This window comes from Talaromyces amestolkiae, assembly GCF_001896365.1.
Source record: "Talaromyces amestolkiae strain CIB chromosome Unknown scaffold3.1, whole genome shotgun sequence".
Classification (NCBI taxonomy): domain Eukaryota; kingdom Fungi; phylum Ascomycota; class Eurotiomycetes; order Eurotiales; family Trichocomaceae; genus Talaromyces; species Talaromyces amestolkiae.
Window position 1 is genome coordinate 544,291 of NW_024468039.1, and position 24,414 is coordinate 568,704.

At 46.9% G+C, this 24,414-nt stretch overlaps 7 protein-coding genes across 7 annotated transcripts; 5 read left to right on the top strand and 2 right to left on the bottom strand.

The window, feature by feature from the left end:
• Window positions 1-324: 324 nt before the first annotated feature.
• BHQ10_002233 (uncharacterized protein) lies at window positions 325-1,299 on the bottom strand (the record flags this gene model as incomplete). The annotated part of the gene is made up of 1 exon (XM_040874357.1): window positions 325-1,299. The coding sequence occupies one exon, from the start codon at window positions 1,297-1,299 to the stop codon at window positions 325-327; it is 975 nt and encodes a 324-aa protein (XP_040730738.1).
• A 3,769-nt stretch (window positions 1,300-5,068) lies between these two features.
• Window positions 5,069-6,378, top strand: BHQ10_002234 (uncharacterized protein; the record flags this gene model as incomplete). The annotated part of the gene is made up of 2 exons (XM_040874358.1): window positions 5,069-5,168; window positions 5,219-6,378. The coding sequence occupies 2 exons, from the start codon at window positions 5,069-5,071 to the stop codon at window positions 6,376-6,378; spliced, it is 1,260 nt and encodes a 419-aa protein (XP_040730739.1).
• A 1,410-nt stretch (window positions 6,379-7,788) lies between these two features.
• On the top strand, window positions 7,789-9,003 carry BHQ10_002235 (uncharacterized protein; the record flags this gene model as incomplete). The annotated part of the gene is made up of 2 exons (XM_040874359.1): window positions 7,789-7,958; window positions 8,007-9,003. 2 exons carry the CDS (start codon window positions 7,789-7,791, stop codon window positions 9,001-9,003), a joined length of 1,167 nt encoding a protein of 388 aa, XP_040730740.1.
• An 899-nt stretch (window positions 9,004-9,902) lies between these two features.
• Window positions 9,903-13,824, top strand: BHQ10_002236 (uncharacterized protein; the record flags this gene model as incomplete). Its single annotated transcript, XM_040874360.1, has 7 exons — window positions 9,903-10,092; window positions 10,147-10,777; window positions 10,830-11,066; window positions 11,116-11,883; window positions 11,931-12,585; window positions 12,634-12,772; window positions 12,824-13,824. The coding sequence occupies 7 exons, from the start codon at window positions 9,903-9,905 to the stop codon at window positions 13,822-13,824; spliced, it is 3,621 nt and encodes a 1,206-aa protein (XP_040730741.1).
• Window positions 13,825-14,297: 473 nt separating this feature from the next.
• On the top strand, window positions 14,298-14,815 carry BHQ10_002237 (uncharacterized protein; the record flags this gene model as incomplete). Its single annotated transcript, XM_040874361.1, has 3 exons — window positions 14,298-14,544; window positions 14,615-14,685; window positions 14,747-14,815. 3 exons carry the CDS (start codon window positions 14,298-14,300, stop codon window positions 14,813-14,815), a joined length of 387 nt encoding a protein of 128 aa, XP_040730742.1.
• Window positions 14,816-17,917: 3,102 nt separating this feature from the next.
• Window positions 17,918-19,444, bottom strand: BHQ10_002238 (uncharacterized protein; the record flags this gene model as incomplete). Its single annotated transcript, XM_040874362.1, has 1 exon — window positions 17,918-19,444. The coding sequence occupies one exon, from the start codon at window positions 19,442-19,444 to the stop codon at window positions 17,918-17,920; it is 1,527 nt and encodes a 508-aa protein (XP_040730743.1).
• A 3,697-nt stretch (window positions 19,445-23,141) lies between these two features.
• Window positions 23,142-24,250, top strand: BHQ10_002239 (uncharacterized protein; the record flags this gene model as incomplete). Its single annotated transcript, XM_040874363.1, has 3 exons — window positions 23,142-23,484; window positions 23,543-23,802; window positions 23,912-24,250. 3 exons carry the CDS (start codon window positions 23,142-23,144, stop codon window positions 24,248-24,250), a joined length of 942 nt encoding a protein of 313 aa, XP_040730744.1.
• Window positions 24,251-24,414: the final 164 nt, after the last annotated feature.

Here is a 24,414-nt window from a genome sequence, read left to right on the forward strand (position 1 = left end):
TCTTCAGTTCGTTACATCGAATTGACAATCAAAGTTTTTGAACAGTTTCTTCAGTAGGTCTAGCTTCGATAAAGTTATCATGTTGATTCGATGTTTCCACGTAGAACGACTGCCCTCAAATTCTACGTTCTGAGCCCCCCTTGAGCGTCCATCGGTATCTCAAAAACAATGGGATGGTATCAATGTCAGATATAACATGTTACAACAATAAATCCTCGGTATGAACGACAATTCTTTCTTACCTTCATTGCTTACGTTACGTCGATCGAGTGAATCTTTCTATTTCAATACGTTGTCTATGTACATTGGTATGTTATGATAATTTCAGAGCCCCCTCCAAAACCTCTCAATAACATCCGCAACCTCAGGCACCCGCTCCCTCACAACGCCATGTCCGACTCCCAACACAACAACCACATCCTCAAATCCCACCTCCCTCAAATCCTTCTCCGTACTCCAATCATCGTATTCACCCACAACACTCACATTCCTGACCCCCGACCTCGCCGCTTTCACAAACTCATTCTGTCGATCCAGCACACCCCCATCCCTAAAAATACCTACCACACTCGCCATATGACCCTCGTGATGCCTAATTTCCCAGTCCTTAATAGCTTCAGCGACAACTTCCCCTCGCGAGACTTTTTCCTTCCAGTCCGCCGGCACGGTTAATGGGCCCCCTTCAAGGGTCTCAAGAACCCATTCCTGCACTTTCTCTTCTGAGACACCATCTCCACCACGAAGGTAGCTGTTCCCAAGCTCACCGAAACTCGCCGCCCTGATCAATCCTGCAGGCGCAACAAGAGCAAACGACTCGACGCGGTGCGGATACGCGCTCGCAAAGGGCGCAACTGTTGCGCCACCAAACGAGTAACCTACGAAATGCGCATTGGGCCAGTTTAGATGCACCAGGAGTGAGTCAAGTAGGGAGTGGAATAGAGACGGCTCATGTGGCACGAATGGGGTGTCGGTTAGGCCATGGCCCCAGAGATCGATGAGCACGATGTGTGCGCTCGGAAACCTGGATTTAAGTGCGGTTGCTAAGGGGTGTAGTCCCAGGGCGGGAGTTTGGACGCCATGGACCAGCACGACACGTTCAACCTTCGAGTTGGTTGGGGTTGACGAAGGCGGCAGTGAATAATAGGCTACTCTGCCGATTGGGGTTTGGAAGTATGAGGCTGGTGGTAGTAACTGGCCGAATGTTTCGATAAAGGCTACTTCGGATGGTGCTTGGATTGGTTTTGGATTATCGTTGGATTTTGTTGTCCCAGGACGAGGGAGGACGATTAGGTCTGACATTTTATACAGTGGTGGTAGACGAAGAGGTTCTGCTTGAGTGCGGTCGAATGCCCCTCTCCCCTTCCGCTGTGGATAGACCCTACAGTGTTATATGCGGTAGCTCTAGAAGTGATAAGTAATCAACAATCCACCATGTATATCGGCATCGCTATAGCCAAACGATAAAAATATCGCGATATCTTAGCCCTTCTATTGGTGAGTCTTACAAAAATCAATCGACAATCTGATTGGTTATTATCGCCGACAGCCAACCGATAGGCGAGGAATACGCAGTCTTGGCATAACTGCTGTTTCAGGACTAGCGTATCTTGGAAGATCACCGCTGAGGCTCAGCGCGGAGATGCAGTCTGATTGGATGGACGCATTTCACTCCATCTCTGTCGTCTCATGACGTTGGCTGACTTATGTTTTTTTCTTTCGACTTTTTGTAAATTCTGATTCTAAATGCGCAACGATACAGGAGAAAATGATAGGTCACCGCGAACTGAAGGGTAGTTTGAACAACGTCCAGGTGCAACTTCAGCACGTAATCCGCATCAGGAACCCAGCAAGAACGACAGGAGTGGCACAAATACCATACGTATCGTCGTCATCCTCAAATGACAGACCAAACGAGTCAACCAAAGTTGCACACTCGCGCAGAAGTCATCGCAAATCTCGGTATGGATGTCGGAATTGCAAGAACAGGAGACTCAAGGTACCTCTCCACTCTTACGATATGTGAATACATCGATTAATACTTTGTGAATCACAGTGCGACGAGACAAAACCACAATGTACGCGCTGTATGAAAATCGGTATAAAATGCGATTACGTGTTTTCGCAGCCTCAACAAGCGAGATGTCAATCAAAGACGGCGCCGTATACGGTTGATGATGTTGCTAATATGCCACCGGATACGGCTGGCATCAACATGTCTCTTGTCGCGATCGAAAGGTCGATCGCTCATCTCATTGGGTCGAAGGATACTGTAATGCAATGTACAGACGGGTCGAATTTGACGAATCTAGGAATCCTGAATCATTTTGTAAAAGGGAGTACGGAATCAATACTTAACCCAAAGATAAAAGTGATTATGCAGACTGGGATGATCAGGAGTGCCTTTACGGTATGTCTTACCTTTCGAGGGGGTTACGAAATAGACAGGTCTGATTTTCTAGAGTGCCCATCTGATGCACACCATCTTGGGTGCAGCGTGTCTCCATTTAAATCGTATGCACCCAGGAGACAAGAATCGGGAGATCCTCGAGATATACCACTTCCAACGCGCCGTTCAACTATACCAAGCAGAGCTTGCGTGCACCAATGATAAGAATATCAATGCCGAAAGCACGACTTCGTTGATCGGAAGCTGTTTACTGCTAGCCATCAATGAGTTCTGTCCACCTGGATTCAAACCAGAGCATTCTTGGGTCTTCACCTCCAACCCCGCGGACCTCAATTGGCTCGCTCTACAGGGGGGCTTAAGATGTATCCTCGAGATCACTGGGTCTTTCATCAATGCCAGTATTTGGGGACCTGCTTTCCAAGAAGCTGGTGATGAATTGAAACCCTTCCAAGGAGAGCAATCCGGTCGCAGTGGATTACATCATGATTTAGCCGATCTGTGTGACATTGACGATCACTCGACAGCGGAAACAAATCCATATCACTGGCCTGCACAGTTATTGAGTAGAATGTTGGCTCTCAAACCGTACAACCGACTGGAGAACTATTCAATATTCGTGACCTGGATGGGTCAAATTGAGCCCGAATTCATCACGCTGCTGCGGGCCAAAGACGAGCGTGCGTTGTTGATATTGAGTTGGTGGATGGCGCTCATGTGTGCAGTTTCATCATTTCAAGTCTGGATATATGGCAGGATTGTACCGGAGTGCAAAGCTATCTGTCAATATCTTGAAAGCACCAGTACAAACCCCGACATACTCAGGTTAATGCAGTGGCCAGCGAAGGCTTGTGGGTATTATGATTTCACCGAGGGCACATTTGAAGACGTGACGTTCGACTTGTCTCGACGACCAATATAATGTACGATATGCAAAATATGTGGATGTACATCATAGACATAGATAATATTGACATAAGTATGACTTGGACCGACTGGGATCTTACCTAGAAAGCGAAACGTTGGGCGTGACATGATATCAAGAGAACATCAGTTAATGTCTCACTCGTGCACATCACGTCCACTCATTTCTCCATGTGAGCACGATTTGCAGTCAATCAATTCGTATTCCGGGTCTGAGGATGACTTCTGAAACAAGTGATCGGTCAGTAACAGTCTAAAGGAGCGCAGGACGAGTACGTACGTACTCTATGATGATCGGACCCATAAATATACACCAAAATAGAGTGGAATTATGGAAACACAGATGGCAACAAACATGGACCAACGTGGAGCMCCAGCCACGCCGCACCCATGGATATGCATGGGTGCAAAACTGCAAGTTGGGGTTGGGCGAGTCAAGTGTAACAGTGTGACTCGACTAGTCCACCGCCGGCGACAGCAACAGTCATCGTGTCATGATTGTGAATATTGAGGTGTTGTATCGTCCGGGTGACGGTGGTGATTGGCGGGCTGCCGACGAGACGCGTGGACGAATAAAGTGCCGAATGCTACCGAGGTCAGCCCACTGGACCCCACTGCACAAGCGTTAACTTTCAAGGGTCGAGCTTGGACTTAGCTCACCGACTAAGATGCACTAGCAATTCAAGTGTACTAGTACCTCAATAAGAAGCTAAGAAGTAGCGTCGCAAAGGTAGTGAGACATAACTCAAATCACATGATGCATGGGATTGAGACATGGCGGCGATAGCGTGGTTGGCAGTCAGACACGGCAGAGTCAGAGTCAGACAACGGAGTACAAGCGAGGCCACAATGAAGGAGTTCAGCGTTGGTAGAGCCATGCAAGGGACGATGCTGGCTGAAACGACGAGATGACCTACGGTGGGTTGCATACAAATCGCGACAATCGTTGCGGTGTACGGTACTATGGAGTAAGTGGAAGGAACGAAAGAGAAAGAGGATGGCAGGGTGGTTCCCCTGACAATCGCGCGATGGCACCTCAGGCAGCGACCGGGTCTAGCTGTGTCGAGGAAGGCGCGCCGTGCTGGAAATAGAAAGCGGTTAGGCGGATCGAAGGCAGGCACGCTATGACTAGGTTACTCCTACGTACTATGTACATAGTACTGTACGTAGTATAGTGCTATGTACACGGTGGTCGTAAAGAGAGGCTGATGGAGGCTGGCACAGCGGCTACCGAGTCACCATAATCTCCACCGCGCCGCTAACGCCAACCCCCTATTGCCCGCTGATTCGCCCTTGATAAAAAACCTCGCAGTGGGCCAGCCACCACTGCATCGCCATTGGTCGACACAGTGGGAACAAGCAGCTCCCATGTCTCAAACGAGTCAAAACCCTGAGCTTAGACAGAGGTTCATCGATCACAAAAAAAAACAATAGATCCACGCCTCGTTACTCTTCCGAGACATTATAGACGAGAAACAAAGACTAATTAGGACAATTGTGGTGCCCTGCCATTTGTTCTTATCGTGTGGTGGAGACTCTGGGGTGCCTGCCTCGCAATATAAGAATCGACCTCAGCCCCGTCAGAATATCTGGTCCGTCATTCTCTCCTCACTACGTAATAGCCTCCCACACATTCTTGACTCACTTCTTTAAAAAAGAGTCAAAGATCAACCTGCCCTTCGTGCATATTGTTCTGTTTTATTTTTTACAACAACAAACACACTCGCTGAGTTCCACACAATGCATTCGTTCTTGACCAGCTCTGCGGCTCTGCTGCTTGCCGCAGCGATGCCCTTGGCATCTGCCCAGACCTACACCACCTGCAACCCCCTCACCTCTTGTAAGTTTTCTGTCATAATACTGCTGTGAGAACTGCGACTAATAAGTCAGCCTGCCCCTCTGATCCTGGAATGGGCGCAACCGTCGACACCGACTTCACTGCTGGCGCTTCCAAAGACTGGACCGTCGCTGCGGGCTCAATTAGCTACAGCGGCAATGGTGCCGGATTCACCGTCGCCAAGGAGGGCGATGCTCCCACGATCCAGACTTCTGACTACTTCTTTTTCGGTACTGTCGAGGTGACATTGCAGGCTGCTCCCGGCACTGGTATTGTGAGCTCCATTGTGCTTGAGTCCGACGACTTGGACGAGGTCGACTGGGAGGCTCTCGGCGGCGACACCACCCAGATCGAAACCAACTACTTCGGCAAAGGCTACACTGGTAGCTACAACCGTGCTACCTACGTCGGTGTCAGCACTCCCCAGACAACGTTCCACACCTACACTGTCAACTGGCAACGGGACAGCATCCAGTGGTTGATTGACGGAAGCGTTGTTCGCACCTTGACTGCTGCTGAGGCTGGCGACTACTTCCCTCAGACTCCTATGCGTCTTCGTATCGGTATCTGGGCTGGCGGTGATCCATCCAACGCCCCTGGTACTATTGAGTGGGCTGGCGGTCAGACCGACTACTCTGCCGGACCTTTCACCATGTACTTGAAGTCTGTCAAGATCACCAACGCCAACCCTGGCTCTTCCTACACCTACGGCGACAACAGCGGCTCGGCCGACAGCATCAAGATCGACGGTGCCTCTGCTGCTGTTAGCACCACCTCCACTGTTGCTCCTACCTCTACTCACACTTCTACCTCTTCATCCTCGTCTTCCTCTTCCTCTTCCTCGTCCTCTTCTTCCTCCACTTCCACCACCCTCACCTCCACCAGCCCAGCTTCTAGCACTGGTGCCGACACCACTAGCGCTCCTTCTAGCACCGTCAGCTCCACCAAGTCCACCGCTCCCTCGAGCACCTTTTCCTCCATCTCTTCCAGCAACCCCAGCGCCGTCACCAACCCCATTTCCGGCATTACCTCCAGCAACTCTACTCTCCCTGGAAGCAATTCGACCACTCCTAGCGGCAGCACACATCCCACATCCCCTTCTTCCACCTCTACCATTGCTCCCAAGGCAGGCGCTGCTTCCCAAACCAGCGTGACCAGCTCCGTGGTTGCCCTGTACTGCTTCCTCTTCGCCATTGTTGCCTACGTCCTGTAAGCTCTGAGGCTTTCTCATTCGGGCTTTCATTTCTGGCTTATTCTCTGTACATTCAAAAAACATACAATACATCATGATCATGGCGCAATGAGCATTTGTTTCGTGCCGACTAGCCGACTTTTCACCACGAACATCGGCTATGTCGACACTGGAGTTATGACTTTGGAACGTTTGTACAACAATTGGTACACGACCAAGTGTATCTCGTTTTTATTATGACCTCTTTGGGAAGGGTTTTTTGGGCTTTCAGATTTTCAATTTAGCGTTTTCATATTCATGGACCTATAGGATTTTCCATGGGTTTATACCTAGGTAGTTTAGATAGACACCGACTAATAAATAACCATCAAATCTTTTACCTTGATTATTTCCTTCACGGAGGCTATCGGACTTGATTCCTGGATTTACAGCTTTGATTGTCGCGATCTAGATTCGATCTTTTCGACCGATCAATGTTTCACACACTAACATGTAATGCCATGCGACGGCTAAGCCTCAAACGTCTATGTACGTGTATTGTCCAGTGCTATTGAGCATACCTACATAGTAAGCATTTCTATCCAGGCACTGCCATTTTGTATGTGGAGGGAGTAATAAAAATAAAATCATCCGCCAATCATGTCCGGTGCTTCGTCGGCATACAGTCCGGTTCAATCTTGACTTTTTCCCACGCAGTAGGGATGCTCCACCGGGAATTTACCCGAGTCAACCCTCTGCGAGTCTGCTTTCTTTCCGTATCTGTATCCACCGTTGCACTTTGCAGTGCGGACTGGACAGTGGACACATATCCAGACCGGTTTTATCGGACGAAACGAAAAGGACTGAACACTGAACAGAAAGGCCCGATGGGTTGATTGTGGAGTTGAGTACGTACGCGTTGAGACCTAAGAGGCGGGCGGGCCATGTTTGAGCGTAACGGGCCTTGTCTATTTTAACGACCATACATAGCCGCTGGAATAATACATGCTGAGATCATACTGCAGTCGCGATTGCGTGCATGAGTAGTACGCCGTAGGTAGTACGTATGCACTGGTAGAGATGTGAAACGAGGCTCAATTGATATATTGCTGAGACGTAGGTGACAAGGATCATCACAATCAGTGTCGTAGTAATTATCCGGTGCCTGGACAGCGGAAAGCTTATGGAGGGGCTTTCCCCGCGCGGGAGTCCGTCGCCAGCGGATAATTGCATCCCACCTCTTAATCTCAGCGACGTACGAGATCAACCATCTCCAATCATGGGGAAGCTGCCTTTTTTCTGCGTAGCTCCGAGTGTGCTCACCTGATACACTCCACATTTTTTGTCCTTCATTTTTTTTTTTCTTCGCTGTTTATTCTCCTGTATAAATCCTTCGACTCCCTCCCTGTTCCGTCCGGCTATTCTCTTCTGTAACATATTTGATTAATAAAAATGGCTGTCGGCACTACTACCGTCTCAAAACCGAATATTGGTGTTTACACCAATCCCAAACATGATCTCTGGATCGCCGATGCAAAGCCTACTTTAGAAGAAGTCCAGAAAGGCGAGGGGTTAAACCCGGGTGAAGTCACGGTTGAGATCAGGAGCACGGGTATTTGCGGGTAGGTTCATCGTCGCGAGTGAATATTATCAGTATTGACTGGACACAGATCAGATGTCCATTTCTGGCATGCCGGCTGCATCGGCCCCATGATTGTCACAGACGACCACATCCTCGGCCACGAATCCGCCGGCGTCATCATCGCCGTTGCAGACGACGTCAAAACCCTGAAAGTCGGCGACCGCGTCGCTGTAGAGCCGAACGTGATCTGCAACAAATGCGAACCCTGCCTCACGGGTCGCTACAACGGTTGCGAGTCCGTCGAATTTTTATCTACACCCCCCATTGATGGCTTGCTCCGTCGATATGTCAACCACCCGGCTGTCTGGTGCCACAAGATCGGAAATATGAGCTTTGAGAATGGCGCGTTGTTGGAGCCACTCAGTGTTGCGTTGGCCGGCATAGATCGTGCTGGTGTGCGGTTGGGTGATCCCGTGCTTGTCGCTGGCGCTGGCCCGATTGGATTGGTGTCGCTGCTCTGTGTGCGCGCTGCCGGTGCGTCGCCGATAGTCATTACCGATATTGATGAGGGCCGATTGGCATTTGCCAAAGAGTTAGTACCAGATGTGCGCACATATAAGGTTCAGTTTGGCAAGAACGCCGAAGAGAATGCAGCTGGAATACTGGCTGCATTGAACGACGGCGATGCAGATGCTGTAGACGCTATTCGCCCCCGCGTCGCAGTCGAGTGCACCGGCGTCGAGAGTAGCGTTGCCTCTGCGATCTGGAGTGTCAAATTCGGCGGCAAAGTATTTGTCATTGGCGTCGGCAAGAACGAAATGCAAGTTCCCTTTATGCGCTTGAGCACCTGGGAAATCGACCTGCAATACCAGTACCGATACTGCAACACATGGCCCAAGGCTATTCGTCTGATCAAGAATGGAGTGATTGATTTGCGCAAGTTGGTGACGCACAGATACCCGATTGAGGAGGCCCTGAAAGCATTTGAGACAGCTGCGAACCCGAAGACGGGTGCGATCAAGGTTCAGATTATGAGTTCGGAGGAGGAGGTTGCCGCTGCCACGGAGGCTGCTAAGAACCTCTGATTGATGATGAGTTATAATATCCCAGTAGTTTCTACTCTGGGAGACATGTGTATAGACAGATTTTCAATGCGATTACGACAGATACTTAGTCCCATAACGGGCGATTAGCCCTAATTCAACTAGAAAGTCTAATAGTTTATTTAACCGGAACCCTCTCCACCACCATCTTAATATCGAATTACTCAAAAGACTATTCATCTTTTGAAGAATTATCCGTGTCGAGCAGTTAGTGCCGATTGACGATGGAAGAGTACAGACCTTGAGCACTGATGCAAAGTCCATCGATAAATGTATACTCCTCTATTCAGCCAATCAGAATGAGGCGATTGCTGCGCCACACGGAGGCAGCTCCCGCCACAGCAATAAAGCCTGTCAGCCACTGTGACGCAACAAACAATCAACCAAGTTCAGACAGCAGGATTAATTTCTTGATACTTCGCGGTCATAGCATATAATCATTCCTTAGTACGTATTAATCGCTCTATTCGCTCTATTCGACATCCCATTCCTTTCATCGTTCATTCTGTCCACCGTCAGTGGAGAACATTCTACCGTCCATTCCTCTGCCGACCGCCGATGTCATCCACGGACGATCCTCCCTCTGCCACAGCTTACGGCCGTTAGTTTGCACTTTATCATAGTAGTATCTATCTCGTATGATTCGAGTCGGATATGCTTGACATATGATTGGCAAATACTTCTTGACATCATTGCACATATGTGCTGTTCTATGGTGGGTGAGTGGCGGCCCCCGTTTATGATCGATGCTGGAATCCACGGCCGGTGCATAAACATTTGATTCTACGTATAAAACTAATTCTGGTATCGCACCTGACTTAGACTCCTATATAGACGATATATGCCGTGAGATGCCGGAGAAAAACATCACTTGACCAGCCATGGCTCTGCCGCAAGATTCCGGTGGAAACACCGGCACGACCGCCGCCGAGGATCGCGATGCTTTGTCGCGAATATTTACCCATGAAGACTTTTCGGTGGGCGAGGGTGTTCCCAAGCCATTTTATAGTAATGTTTACGGACGCATGGATCTTGCGAATGAGGGCCTAAATACGCAGGCATCGATAACCGGTGAGCTTGTTGATCGTCTTTCTGAGAAAGCATTTGGATGCTAACAATAYCCAGCCGATGGACGAGTTGATATCGATATTGCCGAGCCTACATCGCGACTACGGTCCATGTTCAAACTACCCGCATTCGGACCTCGTTCAAGAGCAACTACGACCAGCGCACCGATCCCCCCATCGCTAGACAGAAGACGAGACCAGAAGCCCCCTCCATTGAACATTGTGATACAGGTGGTGGGATCCCGTGGCGATGTCCAACCATTCATCGCACTCGGACGAGTCTTGAAATTCTCGCATGGCCATCGGGTCAGACTGGCAACACACGCAAGTTTCCAAGGCTTTGTCGAGGAGAATGGACTGGAATTCTTCTGCATCGGAGGTGACCCCATGGAGCTCATGGCGTTCATGGTCAAGAACCCGGGCCTTATGCCGGGCTTTGATGCGCTCAAGAACGGCGATATACATAGACGTCGCGTCGAGATTGCAGCCATCATCTCGGGCTGTTGGAGGTCGTGTTTCGAGGCCGGAGATGGTACTGGCGTGCCTGTTTCTGATCGAACAGCAGATTTGGACAACTTCAAAGAGGGGCATATTCCGTTTGTTGCTGATGCGATTATTGCGAATCCTCCGAGTTTTGCGCACGTGCATTGTGCGGAGAAGTTGGGCATACCGCTTCATATGATGTTTACGTATGTCATCCTCCTTAATTCAGGCTTCTACTTGATGGCTAATCTTGCGTAGTATGCCGTGGTCGCCCACACAAGCATTTCCGCATCCGCTTGCCACTATCAATCGCTCAAAGGCAGATATCGGCATTACGAACTATGTTAGCTATGCGATTGTGGAGATGATGACTTGGCAAGGATTGGGTGATATTATCAATCGCTTTCGTGAACGGAGTTTAGGACTTGCGCCGATTAGTATTATGTGGGCACCTTCATTGGTTTCGCGTCTTAAGATACCGCAGACGTATTGTTGGTGTGTTTCAAGTACTTGATATTCAGAGAAATGCCTACTGACTTAATAGGTCACCCGCTTTGATTCCCAAACCCAATGATTGGGGTCGTCATATCGATATTTCCGGCTTCTACTTTCTATCTTTGGCGTCAGACTATACTCCCCCAGATGACCTGGCGGCCTTCCTAGCCGCTGGTCCACCTCCAATATACATCGGTTTTGGATCGATTGTAGTCGACGATCCTAACCACATGACGCAACTAATATTTGATGCTGTTCGTCTAACCGGTCAAAGGGCTCTCGTATCCAAAGGATGGGGTGGACTTGGAGCTGAACAGCTTGGTGTTCCTGAAGGTGTTTTCATGCTTGGTAACTGTCCTCATGACTGGTTGTTCCATCATGTCTCGTGCGTTGTTCATCATGGAGGTGCTGGAACAACTGCAGCCGGTATTGCAGCGGGCCGTTCCACCGTTATCGTACCATTCTTTGGTGACCAACCTTTCTGGGGCGCTATGGTTGCTAAAGCTGGTGCGGGGCCTCAGCCGATTCCCTACAAAGAATTGACAGCAGAGAAGCTAGCCGACGCGATCAAATTTGCTCTAGAGCCAGCAACATCGGAGAAAGCGGCGTCGCTGGCGGCTATCATAGAAGCAGAGCATGGTGCTGACGATGGTGCTATTTCCTTTCAGAATCATCTCAATGTGGACAAGATGCGGTGCTCTTTAGATGTTGATCGTGTTGCCGTCTTTCGAATCAAACGTACTCAGATTCGGTTAAGTGCTTTGGCTTTTGCTGTGCTAAACGCGGAAGGGAAGTTGGGAGTGGACGATGTGAAACTGTAAGCGTTCTTTGATATTTGATCTGCTAGCGGTACTGACTTTCAAGATATCGGTCACAAGAGTATATGACAGAACCCGATCCTACAGATCCGGTCATTGGGGGTGGCGCCGCCATGTTAGACAGCATCGAAGAATTCCTCATGGGGTTTGCAGATCTGTCAATGGACGTCAAACGTAGTCTGAACTCGAGAATTTCAAGATCCAGCTCTCGGTCAAGCACGAATCGCAAATCTGGAAGTCAAAGTCGAACAGGTTCACCGACTGCTGCAGCGCGTGCTAAAATACTGAGTGATGATGACTCGTCATTGAAGCATTCCACAGAGACGAGCTCTATATCGACAAAAGAGTCTGTTTCTATGCCTCTTGCAGGTGATGCAGTGACTTCATTACCAGCTGCCGACGAGGTGACTGAAGACTCTACCCAGTTGAAGGCACCAACGTTGGCCTCCACGGCAGAAGAGACTCGAACGAGGAAACACGCGCGTACAATCAATGACATTCGCGACTTCGACTTCGACGGATTCCTCACTGCTGGGAAATCTGCGGCCAAGGTTGTGAATGTTGGTCTGAGAGCTCCGGCAAGCTTTTCAATGGCAGTGGCTAAAGGCTTCCATAATATGCCGTTGCTTTACGGGGACGATACTGTTCGCGAGCAGTCGAAAGTAACAGGTATCAAAAGTGGTTTGAAAGCGGCTGGGAAGGTATTTTGACCCGTGCCATTGAGTCGTATAGTAACTAATTTCAAGCAGGAATTCGGATATGGTTTCTTCGACGGTATCTCTGGCCTAGCAACTCAACCGGTTCAAGGTGCTAGAAAAGAAGGGGCCGTCGGCGCTATCAAAGGTTTTAGCAAAGGGATCGGTGGTCTGATCTTGAAGCCTGCGGCAGGTGAGTAATTGTCATATAAAGTGGTGGTACTTGTGCTAAATAGGACTATAGCTGTCTGGTCTTTGACCGGTTACACGATGAGTGGTATCTACCAAGAGATTCAAAAACGGTTTGGTGAGAGTGTAGAGAACTACATTATGGCGTCACGATGCGCTCAAGGATTGAACGACCTGTCGACCTGTACAACTGAGGAGAAGGAGAACATATTGACGAACTGGTCATTGTTTGAGGCAGACGTTGAAGCAAAGAGGAATGCACGGCGCAACCGTTACAAAGTGGACGGTGACGGGAAGAGAGTCAGAACAAGAACTGTGAGCGAGAGGAGTAAAGACGCCGGAAAAACTCAGGAAGAGCAAAATGCAGAATCAATAAAGGCAGCAGAACGAGCAAACCGCCGTGAATCGCTACGCCAATTGTTCCGTGGCCGTGCTAGCTCCTCTCCACCCCCGAAAAAGTCGACAGTTGATTCAGCGCTTCCAGATGAGTATGAGCATGCCATTCGGCACTCGGTACTCGCAACGTCGCAGGGAAATGATGCCGAAGATGAAATGATTGAACGTGCTTTGCGTGCTAGCATGACGGAGTTGAAAAATGCGAAAGCGGCTGGCGAGGAAGAGGACCGAGCTTACGACCTTGCAGTGGAAGCCAGTATCCGAGAGGCTGAGCGTGTGATTGAGGAGAAGAAGCGAGAGCACGATGAACGATCTGCCGTCGGCCACGACGAAAAATCGAATTACTACATCCATCAGCCACAAGGTCAMCCCCCGCCATACTCTGTCGATCAAACAGACCAAAACAAACCAAGACGGCCACCGACCCTGCCACCGCGTAGTCCTATCCCTATACCCACGGATCACGAGACCGAGTTACAAAATGCTATAAATGAGTCACAAAGAAGTTACGACGATAACCTACGACGCGAGCAGCGCGAGAAGGAGGAAATGGACATCATTATGGAATACGTCAAACGCCAAAGTTTGGCGGAAGCTGAGCAGCAGCGACGACAACAAGAGCAACAAGAAGCAAAGCAGGAGAAAGCTTTGGAATTATAGCTACGCTTTGGATGATATGATGATGTTTGAGTTAGATATATGTATACGATACCCTTTGAATGAATAATGAATGATATATGATTAAGTCTTTACTCCTCACTCCGAAGTGTACGCGTCGTAAATCAAGAGTAATTATAGTTCAATGTCAATAATCCCTTGAAACAGTGCGAAATGTGAGAAATTTCCCTCACAAAAGGGATACCCGGCAAATTGTAGTCAGAGCACGAAGGTCGACATTCCAGCCCTAATTAGCACGCGTAAGCGGCGCGTAACAAGGGATGTCGGATATCTTGTTGAGGGATTCTTATAAGACTAGTAGATGCCTTATTTGCAGACGATGCTAGTTAAGAACAGTTTAGAAGAGTCAACGCCACATTTAATCCAGCGCTCTCACGACTGATAGCTTTACACATCAAAACCGGCATCCCAAATCCTTCAACCATCAACGACAATATCATTCCAAACCAATCAACATGCAACTCCCGTCAAACCTCTCCCTCCTCCTCCCCTTAACCATCCTCCTAACCACCGCCTCTTGCCAACTCCTCCCCGGCATAACCGCATCCCCCTCCCACGCACCATCCAAACAATCCAAAATCGGACCCTGGAAATGCGACCTCGCTCAAGATGGATCTGGTCTGCCGCAACAACCGTATTGTTGCGATGAGAAGTCGGTCAAGAGTCGGTATCAGGATGGGCGGATCTTGGGGGTTACTGACTGTATGTCTCCCAATTCTGTCCGGGAAAGCGAGATTGAGGTAGTGGGTGTAGGCTGACTAGATGGTGATAGGTACTGCTGTCCCGGCGGATCAGAATGTGCAGTGTGCGGCGGCGGCGAATGTGTGGTGTTGCTACTCGTTGGTATGTTTTCTTCAGCTTGATATTCGGGGTGGATGTGTGCTGACTTTCTTGTGTGTTGTAGAACGCTAGCGATCCGAATCAGGGTGCTGAATGGGTGTGTACGAGCGTGGCTGAGTGGAAGCCTTCATGAAATACGGGTTTATAATGTATTTTGACTTGGGGTCTGGAGTTGAGGGCTCAATCGCAAGGCTCAGGTAGCCTTGGGAATCACGTAGTTGTACTTTTCATCTTTCATCAAAAATATTCGTACATGTCTATTCGTTAATTATTATCAATGCTACATATATTTCATTTAAACTACTCTTAGGATCTCCCGTATACTAGGACCTTGAGGTTGCGTGGCTTCACAAAACAAAAGTTCTCAGTCTCCCAACCTCCTTCCTTTGCTGGCGAGGAGATAGTCAAAGATTACTATACCTTGCTCATGGAAGCCTCAGCGTATAAGCTTCACGATTGTTCTTCGCGTGTCCTTTCAGGCTATATCTTTCTGTTTGTAAGCTGGAAGCCGTGTATATTAGCCAAATCAAGGCATTCCTAAAAAACATATGACTTTTTCTTACCTCCAATATAAGTTTCCTGTGCACATGTGTTGACAGTTCCGGATAAACTCAACAACTTTAAGCGCATCAAGGGAAGAAGGATACTGTTCCCCAACCAAGCGCCGGGCTGACATTTCAAACGACTCAATAGACTGTTCTAAAATATTCACAGAAGTACGGACGGCCTGTTCAAGGCCGCCGGAGGTCACTAGTAGCACTGGAATCAAGCTATCGACCATTCCTTTTGCCTGTCGAGTTTGGACACTGTCAGTCGATGTCCATCCAAGTCGATTTTTACATATAACAAGGGACTACTTACAACCTCCTTTTGGAGTGATAGAATATCATTTACGCTAAATACCAGATTTGCAGTCAGAATCAAGAACAGAGAACATCGTTGAACCAAGCGATCTGCTCACAATGATACGATCAAGTTCGTCTGATCCCAAAGATTCTGCATCTCTGAGGAGGACACTGCGACTTCCGGAAGACGCATTTCGGCACCGTACCTATGGTAAGTTTTTATTAGCCCGAGAGTAAGATCTTCACACGGACTTTGTCAGGTTTTCCTCACTCATTCAATGCAATGATAGCTCCCATCGCGCTAGTTCCTAATCGAACCCTGATATAACTATCGAAAGACGGAATATCCCCGCTAAGCTTGACTTCCTGCTCGCGTTCTGACATTTCAATATAGAAGCAAAGTTCCCGGAAGAACCGTGTCCGTTGCGCTGTCTCTATTAGCATTGTATATAAACATGGATTGGGAGAAGCGAACCGTGGCTATACTCGCGGCAAATCGAGTGTCCAATCTCCTGGAAACTTTGGATTATATAGTTTTCCGGCTCCGGCCCATGCTCATTAACTGCATCTAGACAGAGACATTTTGCGACGTATCGTACTGTGCCTCTTCGAAAAGCCTGAGCTTCTGTCATACTGCTGTAAAATACACCAGAAGTTTCGTCAACTTCATCGTCCCACATGAAAAGCCAGAGTATAAAAAAGGACAATATGCGCAGATGGTCGAAGTCAGCATGGGGCCACCACGCCACGGCGAAGAGTGAAAGGTCGGCACTTTTGAACTTTGCAGATTTTGCTGCGTCTCGTCCCTGGTACACGCTGGAGATTGCAAATTAATCAGTTGCGATACTGTATACGATTTTTGTCCAGTTGCTTTTTGGACCGATACAGCCCTTTTAAAAGAGGCTTACCTTTCGACTCTACTATTGAGTTCCGATCTCAATCTATCTCGGGCTGGATGAAACCCTAATGGCCAATGGGACAAGAATGGCCATAGATCCGGTATTTCTACGAAGCGATCTCGCAAGAGGTGGAGGATATAGTCTTGCTTGAATGAAGTATTGTCCATAATACTGAAATTTACAGACAGCCCAGACATTGCTAAGGTTCGTTATAAGCAAACAAATATGATTAAAATAACTTGAAGGAACAGGAAAAGATGATTACTTTATATGCAATAGACGAACTAAGCCTGGGCCCTGGGCTTTCCAAATTAAGTTAATCAAGCTAGTCTATACCTTTTCAAATAGTGCAGTCTATAAGTGAAAACTCTATATTCAATATATTTTCTAATAAAACCATTAAAATCAATAGCTAAATATGTACCACCCATATTATCGGAGCGCTACCCGAACGTTCACCACCTTCTTGATATAGTAATAGATTAGACACCCGCAACCTCTAAAAAGCCCTAATACTTTGTATACCACCCATCCGCCTCTATAACCGCACGTACCCTATTTGGTGTAAGGAAGGGTTGCTAGATTTGGTGCGGAAGAGAGCTCGTAGGTGGGATCAACAATATGGTACGATTCGTAGCTGCGAATACGCCTGAAGACTAGGAATTCGTATGACGGAGGGTGAAGCTATGTAACACGTAGTGCACTCCTCGGAGCGGAGCAACTATTAATCTGTACCAGCGAGCGTACAGCGAGCACGTACGGCGCTAAGTAAGGACTCTAGAAATACGGCCTTGCATTTGGCACGGTGTTGCTCGGATTTTTTAATGTACGCTCTTCAATTGAGTCCCATGTCTCTTTTGCAGCCTATGAAAAGGAATATAACGTTTTATCATTATCCAGAACATTCTATAGCTCAGGATGATCTCTAGTTATAATTGTTTCCAAAAATTACCCAAATATTCTCGGTAGAAGTAAGATTTAAAGAATATGGAGGCCATTCCATAGTACTTAGTCCTAGTTCTCGTAAAAGATGACGTCTTATATGAGCTCGGTGAACCGGTGTACGTATTACCTTACATGAAGATATCTCCTTGAAAAAATAACTCCAGAAGCTGATCTATATAGAGCTACTGAGTAATAGTTGCAGTGATACCTCCGTGGCTGATAAGCCATCAGAGGTTAATAACACCAATAATCTTCTTTATTCAATACAAACCCTCCCTAGAATATCTTTTCAATGCTTTTACTAATACGTATCATAGATTTATTGAAAATAAGTTGCATAGTACAGATAGAGACTTTATGATCGGCCGCAATCTGAAGCTTTATATATCTAATATAAGGATACTGAATCATAAGATCAATAAGCCTCTGTTTATCCTCTCCGTTAGTTTTGCTAGGATACCAGAAGAAGGCATTGAACATTGATTTGTACGTTCTTGCTCGCGTTTAATAATGTCGCGGATAGTGGGTGTATGTCTTATCTAAATTTTAATCCATAAGTGGGAAATTTGGTACATCAAGGGCTGCTGTGCTTGAAATCCATTTCACTCTTATGATTTGGGCGCGGAGAGAGTCTCGGACAGTGAAAGAGGCTTCAAAAGGCGATGGTCCGGATATTATACTTTGAATCATGTTTTCCGGATCTATCGCGACATTTCTGCCGCCAACGGAGGCAGGGGATATCTGAAAAGCCCAAAGCATCCGAGAGACGATAATGAAGAGCGAATTCATGGCGAGCTCCTGTCCGACACAGATTCTCTTTCCGAATCCAAACACGCTCAATGGAAGGTCTGGCTGTTCGAGCCATCTCTCAGGAAGAAAGTCGTTAGGGCGATGATAAATCTCAGGATCTCTATGCATTCCCCAGATGTTGGGAACGATGACCGCACCCTTGGGGATCTCATAGCCCATGTACTCATCGACCTCAGTATTGGAGTGTGGAGCCCCCAGAGGGGCCACTGGGCACCAGCGCAGTGTTTCCTTTATAAATGCTTGGGTATAAGGTAGGCTGGTCATATCGTCAAATCCCGGTAAACGCGAATCTCCAACTTCTTTGTCTAATTCTTCTTGCACTTTACAGACGGCTGCTGGATTAAGCACACTTGCTAGCACAAACGCATTCAACGCAGATTGTGTCGTTTCCAGAGCGGCTTCCTGAAGAACGCCGATGTTGTAGACGCGAGTAATTTCTGACATGGTTTGAGTATCGGGAAATTCTAGGGCCGCGTTTATCCAATTCCAGGACCCTTTTTGCAGCGCAGCACGCATGCATGTTGTGAAATACTCGACTGTAGATTGGTGAAAAGCGTCGCAGATTTTTTGCAGAGGAAGCATAACAGGCCACAAGTCATGAACACAAGGAAACATCTCAAGAACTAGACTGATCCCGTGGCTGAAAAATCTGTCAGTGACTTTTGCGATTCTCTCGATCTGATCTATTTCTTCCGCATCATCCCGTTGTATTCTCGTGCCGTAGGCCAGTGCAAAACCCAAACTCGCCGTATAGCGACGGAATTGCTTGCTAAACGAGTCCGTTTCGAGCATATCATAAATCAACTGCATACTCTCAAGATCCTGCAATTGCCGGTAACGAGCGCAGTAATGTGGACTAAGAAGGAAGGTGTGTGTTTTACGCAGCTTCATCCACTCCGGAGTATACTGCATTACGCCCATATGCATGCCCTTGGTGAGGTACTCTTGTATTCTGATAATAGGGCGTGAGCTGTAGATTTTCGTCCGCGCGGAGAAGAGATCCGAAGCGGTTTTATGAGAACCAAGAACGATCACAATCCTCTGACCGTACTTCAAGCTGAAGATAGGACCATATTCTTCTGCCCATAAGTTGAACGTTTTCCAGGGATCGCGTCTGGGAGCTTGGTGTATGTTACCGATAAGCGGAAGACCTCGTGGCCCCGGCGGCAGTTTCGAGGATGACTTCCTGCTTTGCCAGACAGCGAAAAATAGAAAGCCAGACAGCAACAGAAGCACGATGTGATAATAAAGATTGAGAGACATAGCGAGTGTTGATTGACCATGAAGCTATCCTCTTCAAAGCCTTTCATAGAGAGTGCAAGGAGAAGCGTAGAAAGGCTAAGAAAAATATTTTAGAATTAGCAACCCTTGACTTGGCTGTACTATATTTTTTACTTAGAGCTATCTGATGAAATGATGTAAATTCAGTATTTTAATTTGGTTTCCTTCTTTTCTTGAAAAGATCTATCTAGAATTTTTTATAGAAATATTTGGCCGAATCTTTACTCCGCAGAAATTCCAAGCGAAACCTTTGATTTCAATTATTGAATATAGAGTTTTCACTTATAGGCTGCACTATTCGAAAAATAGAGACTACTTTGATTCAATTTAGAAAGCCCAGGCTTAGTCTATCTAATATATAACACAATTGCTGTTTTCTTTCATCTTTAGTAATATTAATCATATTTCATTTCATTTGAAGATCACATGGCTATGATTGTCTCGAACAAATCTGCCAATTGAGCCATCGACAATCAATGAACTATATTAATTTTACACTAGGCTCGATCTTAGGCTTTGCTCTGTATGTACTGAGTCACAAAGTAAAGCTACACACCACGATGTCTGCGTTTATCTACTTGAGTGCGATGCAACTTCTTCGCGCAAGCCAAACAGCTATCGTACTTAGTACGACTACTGACAGTTCATTTCTCAGATATATAAGTAGCTGCTGTAATATTTTCTTGTGCTATCGGCAATATATTTTGGCGCACTCCATCAGCAGTCACCCCCTGGTCCGGATATTCATTGCAACGGACTCTCTATTACATGGAATACATGGGGCGAATTTGATGTTACTTTCCAATATCAACTGGATGAAGGCATCAACGAGCCAATCTACATTTTCTGATCGAATTCGGCAGTCATTTCGCCTGGTATTGAGTCCGAGAGGAATTGGAACTAAGCTCCAGATCGCAAACATCCCTCGCTTCTCTGATTTCGGCAACATGCTTCCAACGCGCCGACAGTTTCTATGGAGCCGAAGCCGTGATTTTGTTTGGCGCTATCTCTTACTTGATGCCCTAAGCGCGGTTGCGGTGTTCTACCAACACTCTGGGAGAGGAAAGGATTATCTGTCGTTCATTGGCCCTGACGTGCATGTTTTACATTTTGGTATGGGTCTGAAGGAGCTCTGTGTCCGAACTGTATTGCAGATTCTCTTTACGCTCTGGACAAAGTTTACTCTGTCTTTTCTTTATGATAGCGTCTCCTTGGTTGCGGTGGGGTTTAGTCTCTCTGCGCCCGAGGACTGGCCTCCATTGTTCGGCTCCATTTCTGAAGCGTGGACCATGCGACGTTTTTGGGGGTAAGATATAACCATGGCTCATTGATTTTCTCCCTTTGCAGCTTCTCAAAACTAACGAGGACATTCAATCCCTACAGGAAATTTTGGCACCAAACCTTCCGCTGGCCGCTCTCTGTACCTGCGCAGAACATCTCACATTTAGTGCCAGTGTCAAATCTGGCCAGAATAGTTGCGGTGTTGATCGTTTTCACTGTATCCGGAATAATCCATCATATGGGCAATCTAACTATGGGCATTCCGAGGACCGAGTCACATGCGATCTTGTTTTTCGTCTTATCGGGATCTTTCGTGATAATGGAAGACATTGTTTTCCGTCTATCGAAAAGAGTGATTTTTCTACGGGGCTTGGAGCAGGGTATATGGGGGAGAAGGCTTGGGTATCTCTGGGTTATGTTTTGGATGAACGTTATTGCTCCCCTATATGTATATCCGATCATGCGACTTCCCGCTGATTGCACCTCCGTGATACCTTATAGCATTGTACGGCATTTGTGGAAATTGGCTATGTTTAAGAAAGGAACAGTAGCTTTATGACGACGGTGCATAATCTGCGTGCTGTCTTTTCGAATTCCCTTTTCTGGCAAATCACGTCTTGTTTCTCAAATCTACCTAGGTAGAGATACCTGTGACTTATTTTAGAACTTGACTGGAATCTTTATGTACGTAGTATGTTTGATATAATGACTTGTAACGACCGAAGGGAGAGAGAGGGAATAGTCAACTCGGCCCTGCGCGCGTCCGCTAGCACACTCTGGGATTGTAAGCTGGGTCGCTACTGCTAGGCGCGTTTCTCGTTGGTTAAAAGATTACTATATCAGTTCTAGCAGGCGCTTGGCATATCGTCAGGGCCGTGCTTACTTAGACTCAGGGAGTAAAAGTGGCGACGAGAAGAGCACTGAAATGGAACGCGAATGCCTCGAAGCGTCAGGGAAAATCAAGTACGTTGGGCAACTTTCGGCACTGAAATTTTAGATCTTCAAATTCATTTTGTAGGCCCTAGTCCTATGATAAATAACCTCAGGCTCAGGCTCAGGCGTTTTGCCTACTTCGATAATGTGCTCACGGCTAAAGGACCTGGGGAGTTGTTTTGCCTTTGTATTGTAGAATGTCTTCACATTGGTTTACCATCAACCCTTCCACCACTGATTTTGTGTACGGGTGCACTGCAAATTTAGTTCCCTAGAGGACTTCTTTTGGTAAAACACCGCCTCCCTGACGGTCTAATGAGCGAATTAAAGGCTGGCTAGATGCTTATCATGGCCAGATCTCCTAATCATGGAGAACGGAAAGGCATATGCAGCAAGTCGTAACAATCCCGTGTCCATTTCTAGGAGCTGTTCAGGTTTGCGCTCATATTATTGTTATCTCCAGAGTCAGAGTGAAAAAAAGCCCTAATAACCGAACCCTAACCCCTGGTGATATAAAGCCTCGTAGCTCCAAGGAGCTATAAAGAGCGATAAACTTGAAGAATTTACTCCAGCACATATTCACACACCGACTGTAGATCATTTGTGGCAATTCGTCGTGCCAGAACCAACATCGCCCAAAATAAGACGTTACCACGATGGTGTTACCCGTGCATTGGGCCAGGCCTTGTAGGTATTCATGCCTGTACCTCCTGATTTCTCTCGAAAATTAATACCGGTACAAGAGATAGGTCACATTAATGATTTGTGGCTGTGTCGTTCTGTGCTTGGGGGCCAATAATTTCTTGAGCTGTCATTCAATTTAGCAGAGACACATGGGTGTCTGCCTTGACAGGCATGTTACCACCTCTTTACCTGGTACGACTTATCATGAAAATAATTATAATCGGCTAGATAATATCAATATGTAGCTAGAGGTATATTGCCATGCTTCCGTTCCAGGATTGTATCGTAGAACCTTGCTGGCGTCAGTTTTTGGACCCATGAATCAACAACTGTTACAAAAGTTGCCAAAACTTGCGCAATCCATTGCACATCATATTCTACCCATTATCCATGATCAAAAGTGATCGAATTCACTGACCTATGGGTTTCTTGATAGAAGCGTGCAATGAGTGGCTGTGCGCATGGCAAAATGTACTCCTTGGAACAAGCTACTTCATCTTGGCGCCCATGCAGGTACCTGGACTGTATCAGGCTGAGCTGTTTTTATTATCTTACTGGACTGGAAATACTAAGCGTAGTTATCTGAAAATCCGGAGTGCCTCAGCCTTGCCCTAAGTTACAATGTAAGGAGGAATTTTTAGAATAGTTAACAAAATACATGTATACTAGGAGAAAGGTATCTATATAAAGTCGGACATTTGGAGTCTTCCAAGATTTAATCTACACTTCTTGATAATCACTTTTTTGCTTTTAAGCAGGTCATAGGAATTTTGAAGAAGAAATGAAAACCAAAGCTCACCCAGCAACCGTTCATGGGCTCGACCAGAAAGCCCACCCTACTCTTCACAGCACAAAATCGGCGAATCGAATCTCAAAAGCAACGAACTCTAATTCCCCAATGTCACAGAGGACAAGGACGCCGTACGCCTTCCAATTTGAGCGACAAACGCCGACTGCAGTCATCTATGGAGAATGTAGCCACAGCTTGCCAGTTGATGAAATGGCGAAGATATACCAGACTTATGGATGGAATGTTCCAATGACAATATACACTCGCAGCCAAGATCGGAGCCGGGAGAGAAACGAGGTTCCGGGATGTAAATTCCGGAAATTTTTTGGCACAGGTAAATAAATATATCCTGATGCGTGGCAAGTTACAGTACTCTAACGGGAAAACGATAGACGAAGGCGAAGCCATAGAGTCCCTTCAACAGAAACAGTTCGTCGGACTGACGGTCTTCATGCGGGAAGATGACAAGGAAAAACTCGATCCTAAGATCTATGTGGAGCAATCAATTATCCAAGATGGGAAAGAAAAATTGATAGTGCACGAACTGAACTTTCGGGGTTTAGTTCAGACTGGAATTGAGTACATGTTTCGGGGTCTTGGTGATGAGCACCCTGAATTCGGAAAAGGAGATCTTAGGGTTCGGTTTCTGTCTGTGAGTATCTACCCTTTAATTCACTTGATTCTACATGCCCCTTTTTCTTTACCTAGAAGTGGAAAAAAAGACTTTTTAAAAATGCTGATTAGTAACTTATTGTGTGAAGGTAAACAATGAAAGTTTCGAGACTTACACCAGCGGCGCTGGCTACTACGGCTATGACCAGACGGTGTATGCAATTACAAACCGAAAGATGCTTGATCGTGGCCAGGCCATCTCAACAAAGCAATCTAGCTGGGGAAATGAATTGCATCAATATAGTGTTGCTTTTGACCCGGCAGATCTTCGGATCTTACTGGATACGAAGCAGAAGACAGAAATGAAAAAGAAGCAGGGAGCATCAGGTGAATTGGAATTACTTAAGCTTTGTATACATAAGGTCTTCCCGAGTGAAGATGGGACAAAGGTCGGCGATCTGAATGTGCGAGTTGTTTATAAGCCTTGAGTATGGACGGACGATATCGCCGCTATGAAAGTAGTGGATGTTTGAAAGGCTTCGAAATCGGTTGTTTTTTATGGTTTCTTTGAGATAGATTGGCGATAGTTAGTGTTTACGAGAATCTGATTTCTACTATCTTGATAATGTCGATACAAGGAGGTGATACTAAG